General features: G+C 39.8%; 2 protein-coding genes across 2 annotated transcripts in view; both read left to right on the forward strand.

Annotated features, from left to right (window-relative positions):
* The first annotated feature begins 2,851 nt into the window (after positions 1-2,851).
* Positions 2,852-13,003, forward strand: LTV1 (LTV1 ribosome biogenesis factor). The gene is made up of 11 exons (XM_009882344.1): positions 2,852-3,112; positions 3,980-4,111; positions 4,615-4,803; positions 6,406-6,493; positions 7,361-7,481; positions 8,265-8,514; positions 9,379-9,506; positions 10,461-10,600; positions 10,882-10,934; positions 11,686-11,886; positions 12,500-13,003. The coding sequence occupies exons 1-11, from the start codon at positions 2,852-2,854 to the stop codon at positions 12,611-12,613; spliced, it is 1,677 nt and encodes a 558-aa protein (XP_009880646.1). The 3' UTR covers positions 12,614-13,003.
* Positions 13,004-14,320: 1,317 nt separating this feature from the next.
* ZC2HC1B (zinc finger, C2HC-type containing 1B) overlaps positions 14,321-17,008 on the forward strand; it is a 12,560-nt gene continuing 9,872 nt past the window's right edge. The window contains exons 1-2 of the mRNA XM_009882345.1: positions 14,321-14,357; positions 15,717-15,781. Coding sequence (XP_009880647.1) covers positions 14,321-14,357; positions 15,717-15,781 — 102 coding nt within the window. The remainder of the gene's footprint in view (positions 14,358-15,716; positions 15,782-17,008) is intronic.

Consider the following 17,008-nt stretch of genomic DNA (forward strand, 5'->3'; position numbering starts at 1 on the left):
ATCAGCAAGAAGTGTAGCAAATAGTACATTTTACTACAGGTTTTCATTAGTTTGTTTCATTGATGGCAGATTTGCTGCAGAATTACACCTACTGCACATGGACAAAACTGATCTGCACAGCTGACGGTTCAACGAAGTCTGCAGTATGTCTGCCAATCTTTTAACATTACAAAGTGACTGACAATAACTTTTGCTTTTTAATTACATTGTAATTACTTCTGCTTTGCAAGAACTAAGAGAAAAATTATTAGCATAAATGTCCTCACATGGAAAGCAAGTTGTTGATTATGTTAAGGGAATGGGGGCTTCCAGCATACTATTTTCCAAGTGGCTGCCTCAACAGTGAGATCATTCCAATACTGACCATTCTTCTTCCATAAGCATAAAAGAAGTGGTTAGTGACCTGAGCACTTTTCCCCTCGGTCTCTGTAGATGCTCTTTGCTGAGTTTAAACTGCAGGGTGTCTCAGCAGAGAACACAATGAGAGCATAGTGGGACGGATGGCCTTGCCAGGCTCAGATGAAGTTAGAAGCTTAAGTGGAATCTCCATCGGAGAGACTCTGTCATACGCATTTCACATACACGTGATACTAAATTTTCAATTTCCTATATCATAAATCAGTTCCAGTGAGATGATTCACCCTTAGGTATCAACAAAGGAGGCGATATAATGCTTATTATTGCTAATCCCTCAATCCTAAAAATAATCCCCAGATGTATTACTGCTGGCATATATTATCAGTCTTCTGTGATAAGGTAGCCTGTTGCTTTAATCACAGTGTGAACATATCATATAGATCCTTTCCCTTGAACGCTTAGTATCTAAACAGGAAATACAGTGTGGGGATGTGAGTTAAAGCAAGACAGAAAACCCTGAGTCTTAAAAAACTGAACAGTTAAATTCAAGTAACTCATATGAAACAGATTATTGGCAACAGAGCTGAGAGCAAAAGCTAATTTTTCCCACTTCCAGATTGACATGGTGCTCCTAGACCAGATTTGGTGTATATGGAATGACGGTACTGCCACTATTAGATAGGGGGTCACTGGGCATAGGGGGTTGTCAGGTGTAATCCTGTTACCAAATCTCTGTACAAGTTCTTTGTGCTTCTATGGATGCCAAAACTACCTCAGGGACCTGGAAGCAATAAGGAGTATCTAATCTACTTTGTTACCCCACAGATAAATGCTAAGCGCTGTATTTTTAACAGTTGGGTGATTCTGCTCTTAGTCACCTTGTGACCAGCTAGCTCTGCTATTCCACCTGACACTGGGTTTGCAGTATAGACATACTATAGGAAGGGAGTTTTTCTGCTAGCTGCAGTCCTGAAAACCCCATTCACAGCATGCAGTCAAAAGGTTGCAAACCTTCCTGTACCACGAGGTCTGTACTACAGCCTTCAGATGGCTGAGAGCAACAAGGTACTCACCACATACTTTTAGGCAGCAAGAGGAAAGGAAGGTCTAGCCTTTGAGCAGATATATGCAGGGATAATTTGAATATAGGAGTCATTTCAACTGATGGAGCAGATGAGATTATTTTGTACACTTCCATGAGAGTGATGTGACGAAACTTGACGGTAAAGATGCAAGACTTCAGAAAACAATAGCCAGAAAACTGAAAATCTGGGCTCCTTTGAAGCTCTACTGACACCTACTGAAAAACAATGAAATCCACTCAAATATAAATATACATTTAGCTGCATACATATACACACATAATATGTGGACAATTCTTTCTTTATTTCAGTAACAACCTTCCCATCGTTGTTATTCATTTTCTATATGCACATGGAAGAAACTGCTCTCTTCTGTTTCACACTTTTTTTTTTTAAATGTAACAAAACTGCTTTACATCATATTCCCAGAATATCAAGCACGCTTTTTTTTTCCTTAGCAAGGAGCACGTACATGTGCATCTGTGTGTTTGTGCACAGGCATGCTACACGGCATAGGTATAATTTATACAGCCGGAACGTCGCATCGCAAGAAATAAGAACTCATATGGTGAAACACTGTTAATATGAACACGTATTATTTCATAGAATCACAGAGTGGTTCGGGTTGGGAGGGACCGTAAAGATCATCCAGTTCCAACCCCCCTGCCATGGGCAGGGACACCTCCCACTAGACCAGGGTGCTCCAAGCCCCGTCCAGCCTGGCCAACTTCTCAGGGCAACCTGTTCCAGTGCCTCACCACCCTCAGAGTGAAAAATTTCTTCCTAATATCTAATCTAAATCTCTCCTCTTCCAGTTTGAAGCCGTTCCCCCTCGTCCTGTCACTACTGTCCCTGTAAAAAGTCCTTCCCCACCTCTCCTGTAGGACCCCAACGCGCGCCCCCGGCGGCGGGAGGAGGGGGCGTGGCCCCGAACCCTAAGCCACGCCTCTCTGCCAGCGAGCCCCGCCCCGCCGCTCTCCCCGCCCTGCCAGCGACAGCCGGGGCACTGCGCACGCGCGTTGCCCTTCGGCCCGCTGCAAAGCGTTCTGCCGCTGAGGGCGGAACCATTCTCCAATAGTTTGGGGGGAGAAGTAGGAAAATATGCTTCTGGACGGTAGGAGGAAGTATCCTACTTGCGTTCACGAAGCCACTCTTTTATTAAAAGACTACTTAACTCTGAGAAAACTCTGATTGATTTTGTTGCTGGGAGTAGAAAAAAAATCGGTCCGGACTGGAGGCCTATTGCCTTCCCCCTCGTTGGTCACTGGTTTATCCCAAGATGGAGGCCGCAGCTCGGGGGTGCTGACGGCAGGGCCGCGTGAGAACGAGCAGCGCAGCCGGGGGGCCGGCAGCGGCCGTAGCGGTTCTTCTCACCGGCAGGCAGCGCGCGCTGCCCGGCCTGCCCACGCGCCATGGTGAGGAGGAGGAGGAGGGGGACCGGGACCGGGACCGGGACCGGGACCGGGACGCCGCCAGCGGCTCCCCCCCCCCCCCCTGGCGGCGCGCCGCCCCCACCAGCCCCGGCCCCGCGGCGGGGTGGGAGAAGCGGGGCCGAGGGGCGGCCTGTTCCCACAGGCCGTGAGGGAGGAGGGAGGGTGTGTCAGCGTTCCTTCCCGCCGCGGCGTCCCTGCGGTGCCGGCACCCCGCTCGTACCGTCCGTCAGTCGCCAGCGGGTGTGTTGGTAGGGGTAGCGCGTTGCTACTTCCCAGAACTTCTTGTGTTTCCGTTTATGTTTGCTCCAAGCATAAGATTTTTAAAGGGCATTTGGGGGTTTTTAACTCAAAAGGGTGGCAGTCGATGCGCTCTGAATTTTTATATGTATCGTGGTTTATAGTTGAAGTTACCAGGTAACTATAGGTTAGGTCTGCAGTGGGGTTTCCAACCTGTGTATATTTGCTATTACTGTGGTTTAGTAGGTAAGTAAAGCTGGAAGTTTTGATAAAAGTATTTCCCCAAGTCAGATGTGCTTACGTGTAGGAAAGGCTTTCACCCAGTTAAGAATACTTCAGGTTTACGTTGATTCAGAAGGTAGGTATACTTTTGATGTTAGAGCTATGTCAGTGTAACGGTGCAGTCCATAGTTTTCATGGTTGATACTGATTCACTGGTGTAAGAGTAGCTGTCTAAACAATTTTCAAGAAGGTAGGTGTTGTCTAGATGCATTTCCTTATGTCAGTTTCCTGTGTTTCTTGGATTAAGTTTGTTTCAGATTTGATCCAGTGTTTAGAAAGTAATTACTTAAAAATTTTCTTCTAGGATTACCTGTTAAGGTGTATATGCTATAATCATATATTTATTTTACCGATATATTGCCATTTTGCAGCTGAATACAGCTGTATGTGCTATTAGAACATATGAAATGGCTGTTGTGCATGGGGTGAGATGAGTTAAGCTACCACTAGTCTCTTTTTGCTTTGTCTTTAAGTATATGTTTATAAGACGTTGCCTTAAAAAGAATACAGTAGCACACTCCAGGCAAAAGATTCTTTTTAGGTGTATTTAATACTTCATTTTATAATTAACCAAATGTCCTTTTGCAGCCACACAAAAAAAAGAAACCCTTCATAGACAAGAAGAAAGCGGTAACGTTTCACTTAGTGCACAGAAGTCAGAGGGATCCACTTGCTGCTGATGATACTGCACCCCAGAGAGTTCTGCTGCCTACACAGAAGGTAAATACTTACTTTTAACATTAAAGTTCATTCAGATAAGAAATGTGGCAGGAGAGGAGAGTGGGTATGCAATCATACAATCCAAAAACATAGCCTGAGAGAAGGTAGTTTTCAGTCCAGCTTATTAAAAAGAAGGGGGTATTGTAGGGAATTTGGTAGTTGTGAGTTACTACCTGGTGGGTTGAAGGATGACTAACTGGCATTAGGATTATAAACCTATTAAAACAACAACAACAAAGATTGCCTGACCTACCCTGAAAAAACAGCCTTTGTTAGTTATGCTGCTTATGGAAAAAGTTGTTTAAGGTCCTGCTTAGACAGCACCTGAAAGCTGAACCAGATGGTTACAACGTTCTGATTGTCTGTGTGTTAGGATAATGAGTGGAGAGAGGACTACAAGGACTTTATAATTGAGGCATTCTTGATAGATATTTTGCTTTTCTTTTTACTAATAAGCTTTAAATTGACTTAAGAAACTAAATATTTATTTTTACAATTCCAAGGGGCACGAGGAGCAAAGGAGGGAAGAGCAGCGGAAGTACGGAGTCTTCTTTGATGATGACTATGACTATCTGCAGCATCTGAAAGAAGCCTCTGGTCCCTCTGAGCTTGTCCCTTCTGTGCGTGGACAGCAAAGTAGAATTGTTGTCACAAGTGAGGGACACATAGAAGATGAAATTCAGCGAGTTCCAGTAAGTAGTATTTTTGCTCATAATAATCTTATGCTGATCTTTGGAGTTTAGCATCCTGTAGACACATTAACCATATTCAACAAGTGTTATCATGACTGTGATCTATATATATATACACAGGATCCTTGTGACCTACAATCAGACTTTCCTATAAGTAAAAACAAAAGTTGGCAAGCCAGAGTTTACTGGTGAACAGTATTTTGCTAGCAGCATTACAGAATCACAGAATTGTTAGGGTTGCAAGGAACCGTTGGAGATCATCTAGTCCAACCCCCCTGCCAGAGCAGGGTCACCTACAGCACGTTACACAGGACAGCGTCCAGGCGGGTTTTGAATGTCTCCAGAGTGGGAGACTCCACAACCGCTCTGGCCAGCCTGTTCCAGTGCTCCACTACCCTCAAAGTAAAGAAGTTCCTTCTCATGTTAAGATGGAACTTCCTGTGTTCAAGTTTATGCCCATTACCCCTCATCCTATCACTGGGCACTACTGAAAAAAGACTGCTCCCATCCCCCTGGCAGCCTCCCATTAAGTATTTGTAAGTATTAATAAGATCCCCCCTCAATCTTCTTTGCTCTAGACTAAAGAGACCCAAGTCCCTAAGCCTTTCTCCATATGAGAGATGTTCCAATCCCCTAATCATCTTCGTTGCCCTTTGCTGGACCCTCTCCAGCAGTTCCCTGTCCTTCTTGAACTGGGGAGCCCAGAACTGGATGCAGTACTCCAGATGGGGCCTCACCAGGGCAGAGTAGAGGGGGAGGAGGACCTCCCTCGACCTGTTGGCCACACTCTTCTTGGTGCACCCCAGGATGCCATTAAAACACTTTGTGTACCCCTGACAAGCTTTTCTTGACAGAGATGGCTTACAAAGGTATTTGTTTGAACAGGTCGTGGTTTTTAAGATTTTTAGAACTTTTGAATGGTCTGGGAGTTACGAATATACCAGCTTGTATTAGCAGTGCACCTTGCTTTTAAAGTGGAATGTAACAGAGCCCAGAGGGAATAAAACCGGACTTTTCAGTTGCTGGCATAACTTGTGGAATTTCATGATGCTAGATCATGTTGGAATGGAAAATCAATAAGTAATTTCAAGCAATGAAGTATGCAGTTCCCAGTCAGTCACTTTTAATAGAGGGAGTTTGGTTTAACCAAATACTGTGATTTTAGTTGAAACCAATGTTCTTAGTCAGAAATACCATAAGATTTAAAGTTAATTTAGATGTGTATGTTAGTAATTTTTGAATAAGCCGTTCAATAAAGGAGTAGTTTCAAATGTGTGTTAGTGTTCTCCAAAACAAAAAAAATTACAAATTTCCTTGTGCCTGCTATACAACCATTATCTAAAAAGCTTTAGAGACACAAAAATACTGTCTCTATAACTGGAGAGTATTGACATGAGAATTAACATTGCTAACACTTTAGCTAGCTTTCATTGCATAACTTTGAAAATTTGCCACCAATAAAGTAGCACCTGTCTTAACTATTAAGTAGCACTCACAGGGTTGCTTTTGGTCACATGATTATCTGCACATTGTTGTTAGAGCTCAAACGAGCAACTGAGAACAAGTACATTGTGATACTGGGTTTTTGTTTCTTTTTCTAAGGCTCCGTCCATTAAGTTGCCTTCCTCAGTATTTGCTACAGAGTTTGAAGAGGATGTGGGCTTGTTAAATAAAGCTGCTCCTGTTTCAGGTATCATTAAATTTTTTACCTTTCTGTAACATGAGTTGCAATGTAGGTACTAGATGGCAATTATGGCTTTGATTACAGTGTCGTATTAGTTTTGGTTTAGAACACGCTCAATAGCAGACATAAATAATGATCTATAAGAGACCTATGCTTCAATTTTAGACCTGTTTCTGTGATTCACTAATACTAGCTTCTTAGCTTTGCTGGGGTTTTATTACTCCCATCTGTTTGAATCCAAGTCTGGAACTGGATTTTCACTCTTAAAATTTCACTTCTTTTCAAATGTGGAGTGGTGTTTGCTTTCCTTCATTAGTATTATTTCAGCACTACAAGCTGTAAGTATGCTTTTGTTATGTATCCACGCTTGCACTGAACATTCACTTACTATCACGCAGCTATCTTATTTTTTTATAACAGGAATTAATTGTGGTAGTTCTCTCTGTCCTGATAGAAGGGTGTTAAAGGGACTTCTGTTAGTTGTGGTAGAGAAAGCACTTTCTGACCTTTTGTAATTTAGGTAATTTTAGGGGTTGGGAGCTAAGGTTGGTTGATATACAGTACTCTAAATTGAATATTTTTTCTTCTACAATATCCTAAGTAAAATACATTAAAATACACTCCCCAGAGGTCTTAAGCTTCCAAAAATGTTCTTTTCAGGATGAGGAGAATTGACAAGAGGCTGGTGACTTGCCCTGGCTTGTATCAAATCTACAAATATTATTGAGGAATTCTGTGATTCTTAGGTTTAATCTTTCCTTAGTGCAAATTAACAGCCTAGTTGGATTGGTTTTGATCAGGAAAGCAGCTTCATAATGTCAGAGAAACTTACATATTTATGCTGGTTTGGTTTTGTTTTTTAAAATTTTCTAGGACCACGGCTGGATTTTGACCCTGATATTGTTGCGGCTCTTGATGATGATTTTGATTTTGACAATCCAGAAAATATTCTGGAAGATGATTTTGTTCTACAAGCAAATGAACCACAGAAAGGGTACATAAAGCTTTTGTACAACTGTTTGTCATATGTAAATAGATGCTACTTGTTATTTCATGTATTGTTGTAGGAAGCAAGAGTGGTTTCAGATTTCAAATTGCATACATAGGTGTTTGAAAGGAAAAAAGTATTACCTTGTGTTATGTGGGTGGTAGCCTACAAAACAAATTTTCATGTGTTATGCAAGAGATGGGTTTCATTTGTTACTTTGAGCTAATGGATTATATGTATTTGTTTATATATGCAATGTACAGAATAATGGGATTCTTGAACTATTTAAAACATTATCATCTATCATTTTTACAGTACATCAGTAATGATACTGAAGGCTAACAGGTGTTTCCAGAACCTTTATAAATGCTTCACATGATGCCCCACTTCATATGATTTCTTTAGTTTTTTCTAATTCTCATCATTTTATGAACAGTGAGAAATTTTGCTAGTTTTAATACTCAAGAATGCAGCTAGTATTTTTCTTTTTCCACTTTGACACGTACAGCTGAATGTAAACACAACCTCACTCTCAGCGCGCAGATGCGTGATCCAACAGTTATCAGATATGTTTTCAGCTTTCAGACAAAAGTAGTAGTATGCTGACTTTGGCAACACTGTTACTGCTAAACTTCTTTTTCTTTTACTGGCTTGAAAATAATCATTTTTTATGTTTCCCTTTCCAGATTTAAATATATTATTGCCAGATTGTTTCAGATAACCCATCCCTAGACAGATCTTTGGAAAGGTCCATGTATCATTCTAAAATTGTTTTATACTTCTGTTCAGGGGATCAGATGCTGAGGATGAAGATGAATGGGAAGATATGGAGGAAGATAGTGATGAGGAAGATAGTTGCAGTAATGATAAAGACTATGATTCAGAAGGTCCTTTATCAGATGATGGGGTTAATGGACAACCAAAAGAATTTCTTTTTATGCAAGAAGAAACCAGGAGTCGTTTCACAGAATATTCTATGACATCTTCAGTAATAAGAAGGAATGAGCAGTTAACCCTGTTGGATGACAGATTTGAGAAGGTGAGGCAACTCAAGAACATAACTGTTAAGGGTGTTAAATGCTTCTTTGTGTTTTGATTCATCTCCTGTATGCCTGTGGAAATTCTTACTGCCTTCATCAGTCACGGCATCAAACAGCTCTTCTTTGCCCATACTCCGCATTTAATAGTGTGTGCGCTAAAAGGCTTGTGTTAAATAGTTTTAGTGGCCAGCCGAGCCTGAACCACGGCAGATTGGTAGAATGTTATTTGCAGATGCGTGAGATTTTGAAAGAAAACCTTTTTCTTGAAAGCTTGTAAAGGAATATTAAGTGCCTACTTAAGTTCTTTTTTTTTTTTTCAGTAATATTTAAATAAAAGGGAGAAATTTTTCTTTTAATAAAGGCCTAACACTGCTACAGTTAAAATTATTCCAATCACTATAATGAGCATTTATAGTTGGTGTTACTTGTGTGTGAGAAGCTCAGTTCAACACGGCAAATCGTGTACAAGTGCCTGGTAAAGATTCACTTGTTTCACCCTTTCTCCCCACCGTGCCAAGTATACATTCGTGAAATGATGTCAGCGCAGTGGAAATATGGTGTAACTTTTGTCCTGGGCAGTGACAGGCTTTTTAATGTACAGATTGACATAATGCAGCAGAATAAGAAACATTTTCCAGAAGCTGATTTAAATATTATTAAAAAATAACTTTGTGACTCCCGTGCTGAAAGAATACTGACAGTAAGGAGGAAATCCTACTGCAGATGTGTTGGCAGTTGTTCAGCAAATGAGAGGGGAGAGGAAAAAGGGGCAAATAGAAGGAAATGTGTAGATCTTCTTTAAGCTATCAAAAAGTTGCACGACAAGCGCAATCTAATTACAGGTGTCCACTTCTTTATTTTAGTTTTTTGAACAATTTGATGAAGATGAAATCGGAGCCTTGGATAATGTGGAGTTAGAAGGCTATATTAACACGGACAATGCTCGGCTGCAGGAAGTCCTGAATGATTACTACAAAGAGAAAGCGAAGAAGTATGTATTCCCAGAAGTGCTGCTTCACATAAGTAGTTATGTAGTCCTGTGTTTGTATTGAAAGTTTGGGGGTGGTGTTTCCAGTTCATTGCATCCCACAATAAAAGCAGCTATGTATGAGTATTATCCATTTTTTATGTCACTCAATGTCAATCTTCACTTAGGAGATGATAAAATTAAGCGGAGGCATTTTGTTGGTTTATGTGAGATTATGCTCCTTTTGTGTAATTGTATTGAATTTAGTGTAAGTAATATCTAGCAGCCTTCTTCCTTTCCCTTCTTGGTGTAGCGTGCATTTCTCCTTATACCTTTGCTTTTGTTTTTAACGAACTCTGTAGCCAAGTATATTCTGTCCTGTTGGCATACAGCTGATTCCACTATATGCCTAGTTATGTGATAGTAAACTTGCAGGTGACTGTTGCATGGGTACCACTGTTTGGAGCACTGCAAAAATCAGTGATTATAAAGCAATCCTGTGTCAACGTAAGACTGCGTTTCCACTGTATATTCACTTTGTCTTAAAGCAGGTGATATTATCCCAAAGTTAAATGGCTTAATGTTCTCACATTAGTCTTTGTGTTTCCTGATTGAAAGATACGGTAATGTTCCCTTGGCGTGAAAGATGACTGGTCAGTAGCAGAGTACATAAGTGTCTCTGGAGGTGCCTTGCTTACATACTAAAAAGTATATTTTCTTCTCTTCTTGCTCTCCAGTCAAAAATCTTGTGTGCCACATACTTTTGAAATGCAGAAATACTTCTTTTTTTTCTACTATTTCTCTTGTCCTAATGTTTTAGTTTATTTTGGGGATGCTTACTTAAGGAAACTTATTTTTGTTGCAAGTTTCATTGGGGATAGCTTGCTTTGGTTTGGGGTTTACTGGGGGGAGTCTGCGTTTACAGAATTACACATTTTCAAGAAAAAAATTTCTTTTTTTTTCTGAACTACTTCAAAGTTGTGTAAAATTGGATGCTCTTGAACCTTGTGAAGATTTAGACTCTCCCACGAATGAAGAAAGTGAGGAAGAAAAGGAAGAAATAGTAGCTGTAGTTATTGAGGAACCAAAAGAAAAGTGGGATTGTGAATCCATTTTGAGTAAGTAATTTGGAGTTTGCTTGTTTGTTCCTAGGATTTCAAAGTAAATGATAGGTGATCTCAGAACTTTACTTGCAGTGCTTTAGGTAAAATGTTTTATGCTTCTGGAGCACAACAGCAGTTCTTGCAAGATAAAACTACAGCTTTTGTGTGGATAACTTAATTCTTGTGATTTTATATCTTCAAAGGCTAAGTGGTAGTACAATTCATAATAAATTTACCTAATTTCTACTTGCAAGCTTTTCACCGTTGTGTTTTTTTTTTCTTTCTTTGTGACCTAGGCACATATTCAAACTTATATAATCATCCAACGCTTATTAAGGAGCCATCAAAGGTAAAATCATTAAACTTACTCTGACTAACAACCTGGCCTGGGAAAACTTGAGACAAAAGTGATTGTTTTCTCAATGGATATCTGTTTTTAAAAGGAGGAGGGAGTAGAAAAGAGGGTTGGGGAAGGTGTTAGCCTCTGGTATTACTTCTTCACTGAAGAAGGGCTTGGGTATATTTTTTTCTATTAGAAAGAAAGTTGAATAAGTTCAAAATTTCTGTAATAGGCAGAGGTGTAGAGAGCAAGGAATTTACTTTCTTGTTATCTGTGATATACCTTTGTGTAAACTGTGTCTCACAACCACATATTAGGGTTTTTTTCTTCAAAATAGATTTCTATTTCCTTTCTACAGTTTGAAACAATTTATTCTAGTTCTTTGGCCTTCCAGACACTCCCCATCGTTAGAGCACAGCTTGATGTTCCAGATGTGTCAGGTTTTGACAGGAAACCTATTTCTTGAAAGCTTAGAAAGGAATATTAAGTGCCTGCTTAAGTTCTTTTTTTTTCAGTAATATTTAAATAAAAGGGAGAAACTTTTCTTGTTCTGGGAGGCCAGGTTCTGATCACAGGTGTGTTTCATTTCTTACTTTGGGATTGATGTGCATTTTTCTGAGGGAATAAAATAGTATGAGGAAACCTACGTGTTTTACTGTTAGATTTGAATCTAATGTTTTGATACTGATAAGGCAGTACGATGTGCACTTCTTGGCAAGAAAGCTAGTGACCATTAACATGTATGCGCTCTCTGTTTTAGCCCAAACCAATAAAAATTTCCCAGAAGACAGGAATTCCCCTACATATCTTGCCTCAGAAAGGTCTTACCGCTAAGCAGATTGAACGCATGCAAATGATCAATGGCAGTGACCTTCCAAGAGCATCAACACAGCCCCGTTCCAAAGACGAGAGCAAAGAGGATCGGAAAGCTAGAAAACAGGCAATAAAAGAGGAGCGAAAGGTACACGTTGTTTTAAATAAGACCTTGCAAAAACATTACCTGAATTCTTTTCTAAAGGTCTTACAAACTTTTTTAAAGCTCATTTGTTCTTGTGTCTGGAAATCAATGGGAAAAAAATGCTGGTCTCAAAGTACTAATTATTTCTTCTTCAAAAAAAAAATCTACTCCAAAGGAAGTTAACCTCATAATTTTGTCATCCTAATATCTTATGTGGAAATTTTGGTCTGTTCTTGTGGCCACTGTTATGTATTTAACTTCAGAGGGGACCCTCATATTTCCTTATTATCTAGGGAAGGAAAGAAAACAGTTGTGATGTTTCAGATCACACAAAGTGAAAAGTCTCTGAAAGAAATGTGGAAAAATCTGATTGGCTGCAATGATATACTAGTTGTTTTGTTTAGGACCAGAAATTGCCAGCATATTAGAAGCTTCAGCTAATTAAAGATTATAATCCTGGTGGTACACACATTAATTTCACTATTAATAATTAGTGCCACAAATAATAATATTGTCCAGATTACTGCTGTTTTCATGATCTAGAACTGTTAATTAGAATGGTTTCTTTTTGCATGTTCTGCCGATTTTGTAAATTTGTCATTATTCATATGCACAGGAACGCAGAATGGAGAAGAAAGCCAATAAACTGTCCTTCAAATTGGAGAAAACAAGGCAAGAAAAAGAGTTGCTCAATCTGAAACAAAATGTTCAAGGACTGAAGCTGTCTTGATGAAACTGAGGAACTTATTGTGGAAACATCTTTTAAGTTTTCATTTGTATTGAGAAGGGAACTGCTAACTCATAGCTTTGCCAGTCATGCACAGAGGGGCTTATTCAGATATTACTGTAACAAGACCCAGTAACTTGTCATTCTTTCTGAAATGAAATTACAGATAAAACAATGTATTAGTTATGTCTATTCTGTCATGAGTGACATGGCAACCGTTGCAAAGTTTCCTTACAGTAGAAATGTATTGAAATTACAAAAAATATTTTTTGTACAAGCTATCACTGGACAAGTTTTTTATATATATATTTGTTAAATGTATTCAACAAATCAGCAGAATCCTACAGATTTGATCTTATTAGATTCTTCTATTAAATTATTTCAGTTTACAAAGCAATATATCCATTTATGTCTTCTCTCCCTTACACTGATGGTTAAATATAGTGCCTTGATGTAGCCCAGTTTTGTAAGTCAAGGAGTTTTCACCCACTCCTCTTTTTTTTTTTTTTCTTTTCTGGGTTGGTTATTTATTGTTTGGGTACTACCATAAAAGATGTAAAATAACCTTTTGTAAACAGAGGTGTCTGAAAAGCTGATGTGTAGGTAGACATCCCTGTTACCTAACCTGAGTTTTAAATTTCTTAGCAAATAAAACCTGTCGCAACAAGTGTTGCAGCTGCAGTAGTCAATGACCCTTACTGGTGCTGTTGAAATCGGCTTTGCTGAAAGTACTCAGTCTGAGTAGAATGCCAAGCAAAACAGCAGATGCTTAGAAAAATACTGTATGTTGCAGGTAGCCATTGTCTTGATTTTCCTGAAATAGTATTCTTCAGGTCTTGCGTTCAGTTTGGTTTCATTGAAATACTAACTTATGACCCACCACAATTGTTGCAAAGACTTTCTGAAGATGAGCAGGCTTGGTGTGATCTTTAATTTCTGTACTGTGCATGTGAATTATTCTGATAGTGACCAGTCCATATGTGTGAAGGAAATGAATAGGATTTGTAGTCAGTCCTTCTGAATCCTCCTGTATTCATAAGAAGCCCTCAGCTTTAGGTCTTCAGGACTATAGACTGAGCAACCTTCTGCCTTTGGGTGAAAAGGTAACCATTTTACTGGTAAGGAACCAATGTATCAGTAGAGTGGTGCGACTGCTACCAAATTCAAAGCATCTTAAATGTTCCTTAAATAGTTTTGTGAATACTAGGTGGAGACAAGCTAACAGAAGGACTGATGAGGCCTTTTAATATACAGAAAAAATTAAAAGTAATTGTTTTTATTGGAAGAAGGCTTTTGTAATATATTTTAATTGATAAAGTAACATGGTTTTTGAGAAGGAAATAAAGAGGCATTGAAGCTTCAAGTCTCTTAATCACTGCTTAGAAAACTGAAGTGTCAGTACAGTTTTCCTATCTAGATTAAGACTTCATTTTCTAAAATTGTCTAAGAGTCTGTGTTAACTAGAACAGTAAAAATCATCTCTAAGCTTAGAACAAGTTCCAGAGTTTTCATTTAGCTGGTTTCTGTACTAGTTTTCATGTGTTTCGCAGGCTTAAGCATGGTCTGCCTGTGTCATAATTGTTTATTATGTAATTGCTGATGCATGGTAACTTGAATTGTGAGCTTTTGAGTAGTGAAGACTGATCACCTAGTACTCGGGAGTCCTGAGAGCAACGCAGAAGAGGAGATTTGAGAAACGGTTCTATTGAGATGAGTCAGATACCAGGAAAGGAGTTAACTGGAACAAGTGGGTAACAGAAGCTGTTCAGTGGTTTGGATGGAATGTGATTTTGGGATTTACTGGAAAGGAAAATCTTTTACTAAAGACATTGCACATGTTCTTTACTAGTCCCTAACTCAGCTGCTGTTGTACATGTCTAAAGTAACTAATCCTCTGGGGCAAATTGTCCTTTTTTCTGACTTCTCATTGCTGATTCAATGATACTGAGCTTGTACCTAAATTTAATTTAAAAAAAATTTAAAAAGCTGTATCAGTCAAAACCTTGAGGGGATGAGAGCAGAATGAAAGATGTGGGAGGCGGAGGAAGATGCTTGAAAGGAAGAGTGTAGTCCAGACTAAGCACAGACACACAGAAAGATGTTGTGTGGGAGCCAAAGTGCGAAGACATTTAAACAGAGGCAACAGAATAATAGTTAAAAAGGTTATAAATTGCTTTATTCCTCTACACTTGTAACCAGTGGAACACTGCAATAACCTTAACTGTGTGCCTTGGAGTATGGTATAATCTGAAGGAAAAGGTAGAAACAAAAGCAGTCGCACATCTGCTACTGCTCAGCAAGACAAAGATTTCTTTTGTTTCAGCAAGAGCAGGTAAGGAACACTCAGAAGTCTTTCCCTCTGTAGGTTACAAGTCTTATGAAAAAGGCTCTTTGTTATTGTTCAAGTTTTCCTAATACAAGTAACGTCCCTGCTCTAAAATGAGAATATGTGACTGCCATTGGAGTCAGAAAGGCTTAAAACTACTTTCCATGTAACTTAAAAGCCTATTTTTTTAAAAAGAAAATTACTAATTTAAAAACAAAAAAATCCCCGTGAATTTATCGTCCAAGTAAGATCATCTTGGAATGCTGTTTAAGCGCATCATGGAAATGTTCTGTCTTAAGAAGGAAGATTGTGTCACGCTTGAGAGTGCCACCTGCCGCTTTCTGGAATAGCAGTGGCTTATGCTGAGCATGGGTATCGCTGCCTCCTGATGACTTACAAATGAAATGGAATAAATCTGGGTGCAGATCGCCTGCTCTTGCTTTCCAGCCCACCTCCTAGAATTTAGGCGACGATGAACTTGAGAGTACTCCTCCATCATCTCCTGGCCCAACCATGATGCCATTGTGAAAGGGCATAGCTGAGCAGTCATGTGGAAAACAAAAAGCGGTCCATAGTAGTAAAGGAGAGCTTGTGCTTTGTAGGGACAAGATAAATAAGATAGTTCTGCAAAAGGCAGCCCTGGCACATGGCTGCAAGTGTCCCCTTCTGACAACGAAATACAGTTTCAACAAGGGCTCAGCCCAAACGCTGGCTCTGCTGCAGTTAAGCTGTCCTCTACTGTGTAACTTGTAACTCTTGCGTGGTTTGAATTATACACAGCTGCTGGACGGCAAGATCTGGCTCCTTGTACAACCTGTGGAAGACGTTTTGCACAAGATGTTCTGGTAAAACAATTTTTTTTTTTTTTTTTTTTTTTAAATGGGAATGTCAATGCGTTTAGCTGAAAGGGGTGGTAAGCGCTGGGGAAGGAGGAGGTGGCTGCTGCTAGACAAATGGGTTGAACACATGTTTAAAAGAGCAAATGATCTAGTAACTGCTTTCATTAGCGAACTTGATTAGAAAGTTAATGAACATGCGCCGAAATACTGTGACCTAATCTGCAGTCTTGCACTATCTTGATTTACCTGCTTGTCTAAAGCCAGATGTTTACTATATATCGCATTTAAAATAACATATTATCTCTTGGTGAGGCATGAATTACTGACCTGAAGCTTCCTTTGTGTTCCAGGTTTCTAGGCAGAATTTGTTATTTCAGGCTTCCTGGGAAAAATAGACTAATAAACCATCTGATAAGTAGTCCCTTTGACAGCATAAATGCGGGCGCCAGGCTCTGTTCCAAAGCCTGCTGAAGTGAATGAAAAGATTCCCCCTGACCTCCCTGATCCCTGGATTACCAACTAAATGGGTGGTTGCACAGTTTGCCTGGCACAACCCAACTGCGGGGTTTTGCTGAGGGGGGGTGGGGGTGGGGGAAGGCTCTGCACGCACCCCTCCCCTCCTCCATTTGTTATTACTGATTTTTTTTGTTGTTTTATTATTTAGTCCACATTACTGATTCTGTGGCTCTGTGGTGGATCAGATCAGCCCTGTGATAGAACTAAAAACTGATTTAGCGAAAAAAAACCAACCCAAACCAATAGAGAAGAAAAATACACTGAAAGCTGAGTAGCTATGAGTGCTGAGACCAAGGTGGAACTACCCCATGTTAGTAGTTCCACGTTTGGTATCTCATATAAGATACATGAAGAACATGATGGTTTAATCTAGCAAAATCATTTGAGAATATAATCTATGTTTTCAGGGAGGGGGGGAAGTTTCTTGTCACTATGACTAGAGTGAAATACAAGTCCTGTAATGCTTCTCTGTGACCCGATGATGCAGGACTGGTGTGCTCTTTGGCGAGCAAGACAGGTGTCTGCTGCCCTCTCGGTCCTGCAGAGTAATCCTCTTCTCAAGGTTGCTGTCAAAAATGTCTAGAAAGAGAAGATAAGGACACGAAGCACATGAGTAGAAAACTTCAAAAGGAAACGAGAATGTAGAAATGTGTGTTGTGGTAGGAGCTGCCACTTGGCCCAGCGGAGCTGTAACCAAACTGCGCTGCTCAGGGAGCT

Source organism: Charadrius vociferus, unplaced genomic scaffold (assembly GCF_000708025.1).
Source record: "Charadrius vociferus isolate BGI_N301 unplaced genomic scaffold, ASM70802v2 scaffold13, whole genome shotgun sequence".
Lineage (NCBI taxonomy): Eukaryota > Metazoa > Chordata > Aves > Charadriiformes > Charadriidae > Charadrius > Charadrius vociferus.